The sequence below is a fragment of the Amphiprion ocellaris genome, chromosome 22, assembly GCF_022539595.1.
Source record: "Amphiprion ocellaris isolate individual 3 ecotype Okinawa chromosome 22, ASM2253959v1, whole genome shotgun sequence".
Lineage (NCBI taxonomy): Eukaryota > Metazoa > Chordata > Actinopteri > Pomacentridae > Amphiprion > Amphiprion ocellaris.
The window spans coordinates 16,780,133-16,794,800 of record NC_072787.1 but is presented as its reverse complement, the minus strand read 5'-3'; the positions used below and the strand labels follow the sequence as shown (position 1 = coordinate 16,794,800).

At 42.7% G+C, this 14,668-nt stretch overlaps 2 protein-coding genes across 2 annotated transcripts; both read left to right on the top strand.

Moving 5' to 3' along the window:
• The first annotated feature begins 1,711 nt into the window (after window positions 1-1,711).
• Window positions 1,712-7,936, top strand: agtr1b (angiotensin II receptor, type 1b). The gene is made up of 2 exons (XM_023286445.3): window positions 1,712-1,991; window positions 5,879-7,936. Exon 2 carries the CDS (start codon window positions 5,985-5,987, stop codon window positions 7,071-7,073), a length of 1,089 nt encoding a protein of 362 aa, XP_023142213.2. The 5' UTR covers window positions 1,712-1,991; window positions 5,879-5,984; the 3' UTR covers window positions 7,074-7,936.
• Window positions 7,937-8,227: 291 nt separating this feature from the next.
• cpb1 (carboxypeptidase B1 (tissue)) lies at window positions 8,228-13,945 on the top strand. The gene is made up of 11 exons (XM_023286441.3): window positions 8,228-8,312; window positions 9,423-9,498; window positions 9,715-9,839; window positions 9,955-10,054; window positions 10,174-10,275; window positions 10,404-10,508; window positions 10,587-10,697; window positions 11,296-11,386; window positions 11,749-11,951; window positions 13,220-13,304; window positions 13,577-13,945. Exons 1-11 carry the CDS (start codon window positions 8,248-8,250, stop codon window positions 13,762-13,764), a joined length of 1,251 nt encoding a protein of 416 aa, XP_023142209.1. The 5' UTR covers window positions 8,228-8,247; the 3' UTR covers window positions 13,765-13,945.
• The last annotated feature ends 723 nt before the right edge of the window (window positions 13,946-14,668 follow it).

The following is a 14,668-nucleotide window of genomic DNA, read 5'->3' as shown; positions in this document are numbered from 1 at the left end:
GTGTTGCAACAACATCCTGTCCCTACTGAGACTTATTTGTTTTGTGGAAAATACAGTTAAAGATTCGCTGTCTGATACGTAACTCTCTCTCTCCTCACTTCCTGAGAGGTCTCCTGGGTCAGATATAGATTGTTGATAATTCTTATGGAAGCGAGACCGAGATGATGAACTGATGCCATACAGATGCTCATTGCTGTGACAGGATACGCAATAAGATAACATTCGCCTAATGGACGATTCTTATCGTTCACAGTAACTGAAGACATAATGGAGCCTTGATCGTAATCCCCTGGAGGTGTAAATGGCTCTGTTGCTGTGCAAAGTAAGTTACTCTCCTCCGCAACCTGCCCTTCCTGAAAAATGACAGGTATAAAGACTGAAGAGCTCTTAGCTGCGGTGCTGTGTATTTTCAAAAAAAAGTCCTCCACATCTTTGTATCTGTTGCCTTTTGACCCCGTGTGACCTCCAGGAGGCTGCCTGCCATAAACAGCTCGGTAAATGTGATCATTCTCAAATGACTGGGTCACACCTGAGCGAGCAAAAGCCACCAAACAGGACATCCACTTAAGGCTAAAGTGTTTGTTTTTCCTTTCTTTCCTTGTTTGGCTTTAACCCAGGTGATTGCTTTCTTTACTGCCAGGGCTGCTGTTGCTGAAACTGAGGGGGTTTTAGGAGATGACAGCCGCGCCGCCTCATCCGTCACCATCCATCTCCATGACATCTGACTGCGGCAGAGAGGTGAGGATATGACCCACCTCTCAACACCTGTCAAGACCTCGACAAAGAAAAGAATAGTGAGGGACAAAGAGCTTTAAGCCGTGTGTGATGGCTGTGTGCAACCCCTAAAAATAGAAATTCCTTCTTTATGCACTTTTTGAACGTGCGTATGCTTCAGATTCCTTCCTTTCACTGCTCTTTTGTTTTGTTTTTTTTTTTTGTCTTTTTGCACGAAGGTCACACGTGAACAGTTTTATCTGTCACATTCAACGCGTGCTTCAATCACGCCTCGACAAAGTCAGCTTGACCACGGGGAGTTGTCAGCTCTGTAGCAGTGACATGCATGCACAGACGTTCACACAATTCCAAAATTCACGCAAAAAAAAAAAAAAAGCCCTTGACATGTGAGTGACAGCTGAAACACACACTAGAGAGGAGGAAATGTTCTTCGGAACCCCAGCAATGAGTGGGAAAAAAAAGAAGAAGCAGTAACCCAACTCTCTGGCTTCACCCCGTCAATTTTTCCCCCCTTTTTTGAGCCCTTGGTATACCCTGATTCAAGCTAAGGCCCGAGCTATTAATACAGCATGTTGACAGGCCCAATCACAATCAGAGCCTGGCCATTCCTTTCATGCTGAGTAGAGGACAGGCGACTGTCATGGGATGAGAGATGATAAAAGCAGACGGAGAGCGGTGGTCACAGTATTAAAGTAATATTAACCAAAAGTACGAACCTGTGTGGTTAATTAAACTGTGACGCCGAATCGAACAACCCCTAAAGCCCAGATCTGGCACTTTTTAATCAGCTCTGGCTGTCAAACGCCGCAATAAATTTCTCATGAAAGAGAAACCGAGTGATTAAAAGCAGACATTAAGAGAGAGAGAAGAGGGGGAGATGGTGCTTGGGGAGTTAGAGGAGGGGGAGAGAGAGAGAGAGAGAGAGAGGGGAGGAGAGGTGATATTGTGTAAGATCTTGTTTGTGTGTGTGTGCTGGCTACAGAGAGGGAGACGGGATGGGACAATACGTAGCTGACTGGCTCCAATATAATTCATTCATCATTGTAGTTGGTGTGTATGTGTGAGAAAGAGAGAGAGAGAGAGAGAGAGTGCTGGGGGGTGAGGAGGGGGTTTGTGTGTCAGACGGTATTCCTGCTCGTCTCGCTCCACCGGTCAAGTTAAATCAGAGGCAGTCACTGGCACACCACGGTGGTCTCTCTATCTCCCTGCCTGTCTTGCTCTGAAAGCATCAGCAGCCTCCTGGTTCAGCACCACAGGTAAGAACTCACACTGCCTCACCCTTATGAAGCTGTCTCACCAACTTTTTAAATCTTAAAATGCTCATTTTGCCTCTTTTCAGCTGATTTTTGATGCCGGTAATGTCCCAACACAGATAAATGTTTCAAAATAGGCCTGTTTTTTTGTTTTACCTGCATGTGCAGAAACGTGCTACGTTCAATTGACTTTTATCCGTGCAACCTGTTGATGCTGTTTGCTGAAGTTGTCCATGTGAATGTCCTATCTGTGTGTGTGTGTCTGTGTGTGTGCGTGTGTGTGTAGAGCTTTTAAAACCACTTTACAGTAGAGATGGCAAGAATCCAGTACACCGTTATGCAAACTATACACACTCAGGTCTCAAATCCTCATAACACTTGGATCTGCTTCCTGAAATACAGTAGCTCTGCACTCCTTAAAAATCCAAAACTTATGAAGGATTTCATCTCAAAACAGATGCGTAAAAGAGGAGAAGGTAAAGAGAAACAAAGCTGTTGAAGAAATAGGGAAAAACATGTGATAATGGAGAGAAACTGAAAACTGCTTCACATCATATGGGTTTCATTTTTTATCTCCCCCCTCTAATATTTCTGTGTGGCAGACAAAAGCTGCTCTGAGGCTGTGCTGTGAAATCTTCTAACAAATTATCCAAACAATTGAGAATAAATAGGAGAGATGAGGATCTATAGGCTGTTATGTTATTGTGATTCAAAGTACCGGTACAGGAAATGAAGGGACAATTCACATGCGTAGAGAAGTTTGTGCTGTTTAATTGTATAAGTCACATGAAAGCAGAGTTATGTAAACAGATAAATGCAGACGTGACTTCTGAGGCCAATATTTCCATTAGCTGCTCCGCTGCAAGGCTCAAGTCAAGTCCTCAATTAGTTCATGGACGCTGTCGCTCTGTCATACGCAGTCAAAACCTTCCAGTCTGTCTATTTTTGAACATATTGGCAGATAAAGTGAATATTTTCAGGAGACTAAAATGATGTGCATATTTTAAATGCAACAACCTGCAACACCATTTGTAACATGAACTGCTTAAAAAAAAAACTCTTGCAGGCTGAAGTGACTCTGTAAGTTGAGACAGAGGAGGAAGTAGGAGGCTACGGTTGAGATGCACTACACTATTAGACGCCCATATTTTGAATCTGTGGTAGATTAAGTTGTTATGCAGTTTTAAGCCTGCCATGTGTTGCTGTTGCGTAATTGCCAATAAATCTGTATTCCTGTAAAGAAAAACAAAAAGTTGGACAGACCCATTGCTGCCAGAGCATCCTGTTGCCCAATCAGGACCGAAACTAGGTCTAAGCGAGAGGATGATTACGAGATGGCAGGCCGAGGTGGTGCTTTTCCAGCGAATGAACCTCACTTTATAATGGGCCGATATAAATCATTAACTCCATCAACGAGACATTTTAGTGGCTCTCTCTATGGGCAGCCAGATGGTGGTGCTCATGTCAGAGCAGCCGGGTGCTTAAGCCAAGGGCAGCCTCGGATAGCTCAGTTGATGGGAACCAACTCCGCTAGTCCAAGCTGTGATTTTCACTTTCCAAGTTTTGGCTTTTTCAAAAACTTCCCATGATCCCAGGAAGAACAGGCTGCATCTAAACGCCCCCAAAATAGGCTTAGACATGGAATGCTGCCACTGTAGTGTCGCTCAGGAGTCAGCCTGAGGAGTAAAAATATCCTTAAACTTCCACCTAATCCTAATTTAGTCCTTCATTGTAAGCAGCTTTGTGTTTGCAAACAGTGCAGGGCCCCTCCATCCTTTGTCTTCTCTTAGAGGATGCAGCTTGTCCATGGCCCTTGTGAAGTAGATGTTTGTCTTCCTGTCTGTGGTCACCCAGGGTTTATGGCTGCCATTCAGTAATGTGCCATCTATAGTTAGCCGGATGTAGCTTCCAAGTCACCTGCTGTCTGCACCGCCTCACCTTTATTATAGTGCTCACATACATATATGCACAGCAATTACTCTCAGCCTCTTTAAGATTCACTCTCTACACACTCCTGCCATCTACCTCATGGAAAAACACCAGTGGCAAAAACTGTTCCAGTAATGGTAAAACATATGCAGTGTCGATTGTTTTCCCGTTGTTTCCATTTGTGGTCTTCAGAAATCTTTTAAGCATCCAGAGATTTTTCTCTAACTGCTTTAAATCCCGAAACTGTGAAGCTGGTATGTTGCTCTTTCTTTCGTATAGTGGGAATTTACAGCCACCCACTGTTACAGTCATTAAAGAAAGAAAACACATGTACAGTAAATCCAGGCGATGACATCTGTGTTGGTGCTTTACCCCAACTATTACAGCGAGGCCTGTGCAGGAAACTCGCAGAGATATTTCATTATGTTGCCCTTGGCACCCACACATCTTCCACACTCAACATACTCCACATCTGCAACCGATACAGTTGTTGCTTTAGTGCACGGAAGAAGAACTCATCTGCTGAAACCTGGCACAAAATGAGGAGATCTTTGACCGGAGATAAAATAGCTCTACTGCTGGGGCTCAGACTGTCTTAATGCCAACCAGAGGGCAGTTAGGAATGCAGACGGGGGAAGCTTTTTAAAAGTGCATTCAATAAATAGTCTACAGCAGCTGCATCTGGATCTCTGCACGAGCTAGAAGGCAATTTTTCAATATTTCTGAATAAATATATATCTAGACAAGCTGGCTGGGTTTATCAATAGGGTTTCTATTCTGATTTATCTGTACTGAGTCAGTGGTGAAATGTAAAGAGTAAAATCTTAAAGCTAGATTGCCATCTTGTGGCAAGACACCTGCTTAGTTTTTTTCAAGCTGGTGATACAAAGATTTTTGTCCCACCAGCTTATACAGGAGTCTACATTTCCCCAGTATTATACAAAAAAGGCAGCTCCAAACTCTGAAAAATGGCCACGCAAATTGTGGTTGAATTGTCTCTACGTGCTATTTACCTATTTTTGAGCTCCAGATTCACAGCATGCATCCCATGGCATCTGTTCGGTTTTAATCTAACCATAAATATGTTGTTATTTTCATGCAATTAGTAACAGAAACTATCTTTGCCGCTATAGTGTTGTATACATGAGGCTTATGCTAATATTATTACGTCCGCCCCACTAATGACACCCACTAAGCTGTCCTATTAAACATAAAGACTCTCAGCAAAGGGGAGAATTTGTTTTTTATTCCCATTTCACATTCTGCTCGTACAAATGAAGCAAAAAACGAACCCGGAGGCACATTTTCCGCAGCACGCAGGTTTGATTTTCTCACAGCGCAAAGTTTCCACAGAGCCGAATCCCTGCTGTCCTGTTTGTTTAGGTGTGCGCTGATTAGAAGTTCTCATGCTGGGTACAATGTATCTCTGCACACCAAGGGTTTGAAACGTGACATGTCTTTTACAGTGACTGGAGCCTCAAACCCCTCTTTCTCTCTCCAGCCAGCTCCCTCAGTACCTTAGTGTTTAATGGTGTTGATATCCAAGCTCGCACTTTGCCATGCAGCCTTCATTAACACAGGTCGTAACACCAGGCATAAACGGTCTCCTTCCGGGTGCTGACAGTCCACCCAGATGGACGGACCATTTGATAAACACTGCACAGTTTTACTGTTGCCCTTCATTAGGAGAAGACAGAACGCAGACTGTCTGAATAATGATGTTTCAAAGGGCATTTTTGGAATATTGAATAACATGCAACATCTGTTTTTCATGGCTTCTTATTTTACAGAAATAACATAAAGCGTCAGGATGGCTTTAATGTGCAGGTCTTTAATGAGCTGGTGTAGGGCGAGCACTTTCATGGGCGCTCGTGTGGATTAGCGTTTATGGGCCATGCAAGCGGTAACGATGGCGCTTCTCCTAGACTGCCTGTGACATTTTTGTTGTGTTTCTTTTATAGGACTCGCTGAGGCCCTCGCCCAAGGCCTGTATCAGTCACCGCAGACGCACCCTGCCGACAGGGCCCCCTGTTTAAAAGTCCTAGGATCTGGCATTAAAAGGGGAAAATGCTGAATCTAACGGCAGGAGCGACAGAAGGGATAGCACTGACATGTGGCATGTCTGGAAGACATGAAATCATCTTCACCCTGGTGCCCATCGTCTACGGCTGCAACTTTGTCATCGGCATCATTGGAAACACTATGGTGGTGGCTGTCATCTACTGCTACATGAAGCTCAAGACAGTGGCCAACATTTTTGTCCTTAATCTCGCTATTTCTGACCTCACCTTCCTCATCACTCTGCCCATGTGGGCCACCTTCACTGCCACGGGGTATCATTGGCCCTTTGGAGGATTCTTATGCAAGGCCAGTGCAGGCCTGGCCATTTTTAACCTCTACACCAGCATATTCTTCCTCACGGCACTCAGCATTGACCGGTACCTAGCCATTGTGCACCCAGTGCGATCACGCCGGTTTCGCACTTTGATGTATGCGCGCATCACCTGTGTAGTGATTTGGCTTTTTGCCTTCGTGCTCAGTGTCCCCACAGCAGTGATCAGGGATGTAATAAACGTCAGAAACAACAGCAATACATTGTGTGCCACTCTGCACCCTAGTGAAGAAAATGTTGCGAGGTTGAATGCGATCCTCCTGGCCACCAACGTTATGAAAGGCCTGCTGGGCTTCCTCATACCCTTTGTCATCATCATCACCTGTTATTGCCTGATTGGACGGGCGCTGCTCGCTGCCAAACACATACAGAAAAGCTCCCGTTCCCGGGACGATGAGGTGCTGCGCATGCTCGCAGCAGCTGTCCTGGCCTTCTTCTTGTGCTGGGTGCCCCATCAGGTGTTCCACTTCATGCAGCTCTCCCAGCTGATACACGGGGAGAACTGTACCATCTCGGAAATCATTGACACTGCCATGCCCTTCACCATCTGCATCGCCTACTTCAATAGCTGTGTTAATCCTCTCGTGTACGGCTTTGTGGGGCGAAACTTTCGCAAAAACTTACTGCGTCTGCTGCGCTGCTCGCCAGGTGGAGCCACTGGGCCTCATCCGAGCATCAGCTCCAAGATGAGCGCGCTGTCTTTTCGCGCCTCTGAGGCACTGAGTCTTACAGTCAAAATGAATACCTCCTCTGATGTCAAGTGAAAAAACAAAACAAGAAGCGGGTTATAATTTCACTCATGCTTTTCTTTTGCTCTGTGGTTAAGGGGCTGGGAATGGAGGCATTCCATGCTTGTGAAACCCAACTGCATTACCAAGCACTGAACCCTGCAGAATGGCTGAAATGTTGTATTCATAAGACCAAAAAACATCCACTACCTTGTACAAGGCTTATTTGTAGAATAATCATCTTATGCCACATTAAACGGTGGGAAAAAAAATGTAAAAATCCATGAACTAGCTTTATTAATGGAGCATTGCCCTGCCAGAAAACACTATACATAATTGCTGATCGCTTATCCCATTATTTATGTGAGATGTGCATATTCTGCAGGATTTTGTCAGCATTGTGTTTTAACGATACAGTGGAGTAATATATCGTCCAGTGATAATCATTTGTGTGCTCAGCAGGTCTTTCACCAGTTGGAACAGTGATCAAGTACTCAGCAAAGATGTCAAAACTAGAAAAAAGATCATAAGCAGCTTATGTATGCTCTGCCAGCAGCTGTATACATGGAATAATTGGAAATGTGTAGCAAAATGTCATGTAAATTCATATCTGTAACACATCTGACTGTGGTAACTAGAGTATGTATGTTATATATCGTATTGTCAACGTATGTGCTCCTTGTGAAAATGCATTATATGTGTTTGCATACTAAGATTGAAATGCTGCCAAGTGTGGGAGCAGCGTACTGTAAAAATGAAGACTCCAGGGTGGGTGATCATTGTCAGTGTTTCTGGTGGTTGTCTTTGTGGTATTTAAACATGTTGATAGATTTTTTTTTCTACTCTGTAAGTGTACATTTTGTGAATATATGAAGATATGAATAAAATGAAGAAATACAGCTCAAAGTTGTTCTTTTTATCTCCTCCTAGTAAAAAGAGAGAGAGAGAGAGAGAGACTGATCAGTCTGATTACTCATGAGAACATGTCATTAGTTACCGTAACATTGAGACATAACAGCTGATTTGAGTTCTAAGATTAGCTTTTAGGAATCAAAATCAAATGACCTTGGCTCAACGTTTCCCCGAGCATCTATTAATCATTAGCTTTGCATCATGTAGAGTCCACGTAGCAAAGATTGGGATTGGTGGATGGGTGGGAAGCTGGGGGTTATAAGTGCTGTCCACGGGTGATGTGAGCCTTACTGCCAACATGAAGGTCCTCCTGTTTTTTGGATTGCTGGCTATTGCCTTGGCTGACAACACTCGCTTCGAGGGGTAAATTTACAATTTTTTCCAAGCAGAAAACATTGCATTCCTGTGAATTATGGGTAGCACAGTGACTTAAATTGTAAAAAAAATTGCAGGGCTAATCAAGACTTTGCTTTTTGGCAGACAGATGATATACCATAGTAGCCAAAGTTCACTAAGGAACCATGAGTACTGTAAGTCAGCATTCTGATTCAATGTGATAATCGTCACACAAGTTAAAAGTATCCATCGGTGGAGCATCTGTTAACACAAGAAGTTGTTGTGTTTCTGAAAAAATTCATTTTTTGAATTAGTTCTCAGTTAAAATGACTTCAGCAGTATTGTACATTGTTGCTAAACCGACTCACCCCTCTGAGCTCCTGTTCAAAAGTGGAATTTAGCATATTAAACGGTGGCTGCAGCACACAGCTTAATTCACAGGTCTACGATGAAGACACACTAATGTTGAAACATTAGTCTGTTTGCACAAAGGCTCAAAATTATCAGCGTTCTAAAGTCCCGATCAAATTTGCTCCATTCAAGCTGAGAAACACCTGTTCAGATGCATTTCGCTTGAAGATGTACAAGGAACTCTGTTGGTAGAGGAAATTAGCATGTTTAGAATTCTAATAATTATTAGTATTATGACTTGATAGTGGTAAAATGATGCAGCAAGGTGGTTTGAAGATTTGTGGACATGTAAAGATACCAAGTGTCACTGAATAGCACAACACACATTTCACTCCTATTAAACCTGTTAAGGGTCAGTGTTGCAAAAATACACCAGTTTTAGCTATCCTAAAAAAGAAAATCAGCAACTGTTTTTTTTTTTTTTTTTTAGAGATCTAATTTACATAGTCAGTGGGTCCTATTGTTTAAGCCTGCAAAGCTATTGGATGGTCAATGTGTTTATGGGTCCGGCCATCAGGTCACGAATTCACACAACCTGCAAACTTTTCTGCAGACTCTGCTCATTTGTTCCTATATTTGGGTTTTACGGGGTTAAAGGCCAAGCAGTTTGCATTTTCTATATGTTTGTATCTCAGACAAAAAGCATCGCTGTGTAGTAAAGAGACTGCTAAGTAGTACCACAGTGTTTGTACTGTATTTAAGGTATCCTTCCCTTTATTTCAACAGCGAGAAAGTCTTCCGTGTGAAGCCTGTTCTTGATGAACATGTGACCCTCATTAAGGACCTGGCTAAGAGCATTGAGGTACCAATCAGCTTGATGTATATGTTTTTCTAAGTGCACCTTATCCTCTCATGAATTCCTAAATTTTGCATATTTATCCATGCATTTCTCATCTCACACTCATCAGTTCAGTTTGAGATTATCACAGTTTGCCAGAGGAGGTGCTGATATGTCTTATAGTGAATTCCTATCTGAACGTTTCAAACCTCAAGTGTTTGACTTTGGTGCCATCTGCAGGTCGACTTCTGGAGCCCCGAGAATGCTGAGCAGGTGACTGCCGGCACTGATGTGGACATCCGTGTGCCTGCCATCTACCTCGATTTGGTGTACACCATGCTGCAGCAGAGTGAGATGGAGCACGAGTAGGTCATGAGATAAATAAAAAAGTTAAAAACATGCACCTGGTTTAGAATTTGATCAACAGAATTTCTTTTTTAGATAATTCTCTGACATATTTTAATTAATCACACTTCTCAGGGTTCTTATCGAGGACGTCCAGAGAGCTGTTGATGGTCAGGCTGACACTGGACCTTCTCCCAGAGCGCACAGCTACACCAAGTACAACACCTGGAGCGTGGTAAGAGTCAAAAACATCATCAGTCTCATTCTAAATCCTGACTGCACAGTTATTTTCATTCTAAATCCTGACTGCACAGTTATTTTCAGTTTTTATGTAATACTTTCTTCTGATTTCAGATCGAGTCCTGGATTGACTCCATTGCCTCCTCCAACGCTAATCTGGTCAGCAAGCAGTCTATTGGAAACACCTACGAGGGACGCACCATGACCATCCTCAAGGTATTTCAGACTTACCTGTCATCTAAATATGAACAACAATCCCACGTGTTGAAGAACTTTAGTTATGCTTTAAACTCATAGTGCAATTGCATCTCACAAATGTTGCATGGTTACCTTTAAAATCACAGCTTGGTAAGAAGTCCAGCTCCAGCAAGCCTGCTATCTTCCTGGACTGTGGTATCCACGCCAGAGAGTGGATCTCTCCTGCTTTCTGCCAGTGGTTTGTCAATGAGGTAAGGAAGACACCTGGATTTGTATGGCAAGCATTCATAGAGAAGCTTCCACTGACTTTTTTTTACAATGTTCCTCAGGCTCTGACCACCTACGGCTCAGACGCTCAGATGACCAGCCTGCTCGACCAGATGGATGTCTTTGTTCTGCCTGTCTTCAACGTTGATGGCTACCACTACACCCACACCAACGTATGTTGCCACCACTTCTAGCCGACCTAATGTTATCTAAAAAATAACATTTAGTCTCAACAAAAAAAATTAACAAATTTGCATCAGGTTTCTTTGAGTTGGGTTAAGTTCTACTGAAATTATATTTGACCGACAAACTACAATTAGTTCAAAGATCAAAGGTATGTTTAATTATTTATACGTCTTAAAAATCCGAAATTGTACAGGCATGTTAAGATGAGGAAGGAAACTTCACAACCTGAACTCAAGATGAAAAAAACACAAGTTAGCAAGCCAATATCATTAAGTTGCTTTGACTGAAATTTAGTTTTAAGTCAAAAAATGCAGAAATTTGAGTTTAAATTACACACAATGTTAAGTTGATGTAACATTATTATATCAGCCCAACTCATCAAAATAATGTTTGCAATTTAAATGAGTAAATTGGACTTTTTATCTTTCATTTGTGTATTTTATTTAAGTGGTGGGAACAGGTCGTTTGAATTTTTTTTTAGATGTAAAAGAAAAACTATACTGCGGTGTTTATTTTAAAGTATTTGTTGATTTTTTTAAAAAAAGCACATCTGCCTTGTGCACTTTGTCCACTTGGAAACTTTAGAACAGGATGTGGAGAAAGACCCGCTCCAGGAAATCTGGATCCAGCTGCATTGGAGCCGATCCCAACAGGAACTTCGATGCTGGCTGGTGCAGTAAGTGCAACATATGCAGTTATATGTCAGATCTTAAAATGGCAATGCAATAATTTATTACTGTATTTCTGTAAAGGTGGGCGCTTTGTAAGTAAAAGATTTTAAAAAGCTTGAAATCTGTGCAGCAAAGGCCGAGATATTCTGACTTTTTAGTTCCAAAATGCAAGTTGGTATGTTTAATTAGAGCTACCCAACCTGCTAAAAACTGACCCCATTAAACTCCACACGTCCATTTTGTATCTCATGCTGTCTAAATTTGTAGCCTCAAGCCAAAACTCCTCATGACGACTGAACTTGTGTAAAACAGTTGAATGTGGTCACAATGCACGTGTCGTTAATGCTTCTCCACAATGCCACTGCAGCCCTGGGAGCCTCCAGCAACCCCTGCAGCGACACCTACTGTGGAGCCACACCTGAGTCTGAGATTGAGGTCAAGAATGTGGCCAACTTCATCCGCAAGAACAAGTCCGTCATCAAGGCCTACCTCACCATCCACTCCTACTCCCAGCTGCTGCTCTTCCCCTACTCCTACACCTACGATCTGGCCGCGACACACAATGAGCTGGTCAGTCGACATCATGTCTAATCAGCGACTCACTGTGCAGTACATGCTGTTGAATCGGGATGCACCGGCTTAGTCACAATGAATAGATAATTATACATCAGTGCAGTGTCAGATGCATCATGAATGTGCTGCAGTGCTAGAGAGTCTTTCTGGAAATGTACATGTAAGCAGTGGAAATAACAATAGATGTAGATTTACTGTTTCAGACATGGATATGTTACATTTCAAATCAGTCTGACTCTTCAAATAATAATTAACAGGCATGTATTAAAGGCCGTAGTCATCTTATTCTATAGATTACATTAACTGCAGTTTCTAAAATCACCAATCTGCTAATGAATTTCCAATTATGTTGCATGAATGCAGGAACTATATTCATTAGAGGCTCACTGTGGAGCTTTAAAAGTAAGGTTTGCATCTCATGTTGAAGTAAATCCATTTTTTTGGAACAAAGAGACCTTATAAAACATGAATATAATAGAAACTTATCTCAATATCTCGAAAATGTTTCCAAAAGCTTAAGCAAGAACTCAGCCCAGTCCCATTACAGTGTGACTCTTATCTAAGAGCCACACTTAGCTGCTGCAAATCATTTACTCCCCGCTCACATGTCTCATTCTCATGGCTCTTTTACCTCTCACCGGGGTGTCCGAGGGTTGCACAGTTAACACTCACACCCCTGTTCCAGCTATCACACTAACGGTGGCAGATCACACATCTCTGCCTCCATATTACTCACATGTAATTTAGGCTCTCTTCTGACACTTTTCAGAACAAAAGAACTCCAGGGATCTGTCAAAACTCATCTGTCCACCCAGAAATATCATTTCCTGCTCGTGCATTTCTCTGAGGGGGTTGTGCAGGGGTTTCATTTCCCCTTGCAATTCGGTGAAGCTATTACTGTTTTCTGTAATATTGCTAAAAATGTTTGGTTTGAAGTAGTGCAATGGATGGTGGATGCTGCAGAGGGGAAAAAAACAACATATACTTGTAATTCTTGATAACAGTTGCATAATAATGGTTGTTTCTCTGTGGTTCTGCCTAACTAAATTTTACATTTATAAATCAAAACCATGGATTTATAATCTATAAAACATTGCACTGCTCAGTTTGATACACTCTGTTTTATTTTTTTGTCTGATATGGCTAAATGAGACTCTGTTGGAGTTTTATCAACATATTCACTAATTTCTATGAATATACCTGGATTTAATATGGTCAAAACTCTATGAATTCGTCCTTTAACACATCTTTTCTTTGTATTGTAGATGAGCATTGCCGAGGGAGCCTCCTCTGCTCTGCGTAGTCTGTATGGCACCCGCTACACCAGTGGACCTGGCGCTACAACTATCTGTAAGTGCAGCAGCTGTATTGGGAGTGTTCTCTGAAAGTCTATTTCTGCCTCTAATGTTATGCATTATGATGTGTTCACGATGCACAAATCTCCATTGAGAGATGTGGCCTCAAAAGGCAAAAGGCAATCAGGAGCACACACAGCTATCTCAAGGAAGAATTTTTTCTTAGCACCCCCCTGAAGCACTATTTGTATGAAACCTTGTCCAGACTGTCCCAGGCCATCAGCATAGCTCCCTCTGATTAATCCGCCTCTCCTTATCTGCCCTTAGACCCTGCTGCTGGAGGTTCTGATGACTGGGCCTACGACCTGGGAGTGAAATATTCCTTCACCTTCGAGTTGCGTGACACTGGTCGTTATGGCTTCCTGCTGCCCGAGTCTCAGATCAAGCCCACATGCGAGGAGACCATGCTGGCCGTCAAGTACATCGCCGCCTACGTGCAGAAGAACCTCTATTAAAAAGCGGAACTGCCAGGACCCCTGCCAACTCAGCTCCTCTGTACCAGCCCCCAGCCCCTCCAACCTCTCAGCCATCTCCTGCCCGTATCCATGGATACGGGCACCACCCGCCATGTTTCCTCACTGTGCTTGACAGAATGTCAAGATGAGTGCAAACAATAAAATCAATGATCCATCCCCACATGCTGAATCAATTTTTTATGTGTATATGATAATATAGCGTCTGGGATACTGAGAATTTGCCATTTGTATGAAAATATACAACAAAACAGGCTACAGTGAGTAAAATAATGCTTACACTTTACAGCCCGTCACTAATGGATCAGAAAACCTGCTTTTTATTGCAAATTATAGGAATAATTTCCTTCAAGGAAATATAGCGTGCCATGGGAATTTAAGCATGAAAACAATCCAGCGTGCTTCCTCGAGTAGTTCTTACCAACAACACAAAGCTTTGAGAGACAAAAGGATCCACTCATTTACTGTATGGGCCTCCTTTTGGATCCTGGTGATCGGTCTTGTTCAGGTGGCACTGTTCCAGCAGTGGAGGTTGGGTGGGTGTGGGTGTGGGTGTGGGTGTGGGTGTCGTTCCAGCAGCACAGTACGTGACAAACACGGAGGACTCTTTGGCAGCGTCTCCACTCTGCCAAGCATCTGCCCGAGCAGAGAAAATAAAGAAGCCAAAGACCAGCAGGAAATTATTTGCTGCACTTGGACACACATTTCTGGGGTAGAAGGTAGAAAGGTAAACAAGAAGCATTGCTTTTTGAAAATCGTCACAAACGATTTGACATGTCTCTGGATGTTTTGACAACTTATGTCACCCACATGCATTTAAAGTCCAGTCACTTATAGCCTCATTTTGATTTAAGACAAAACTATGTCTGTTTGTTTTTTTCCATGT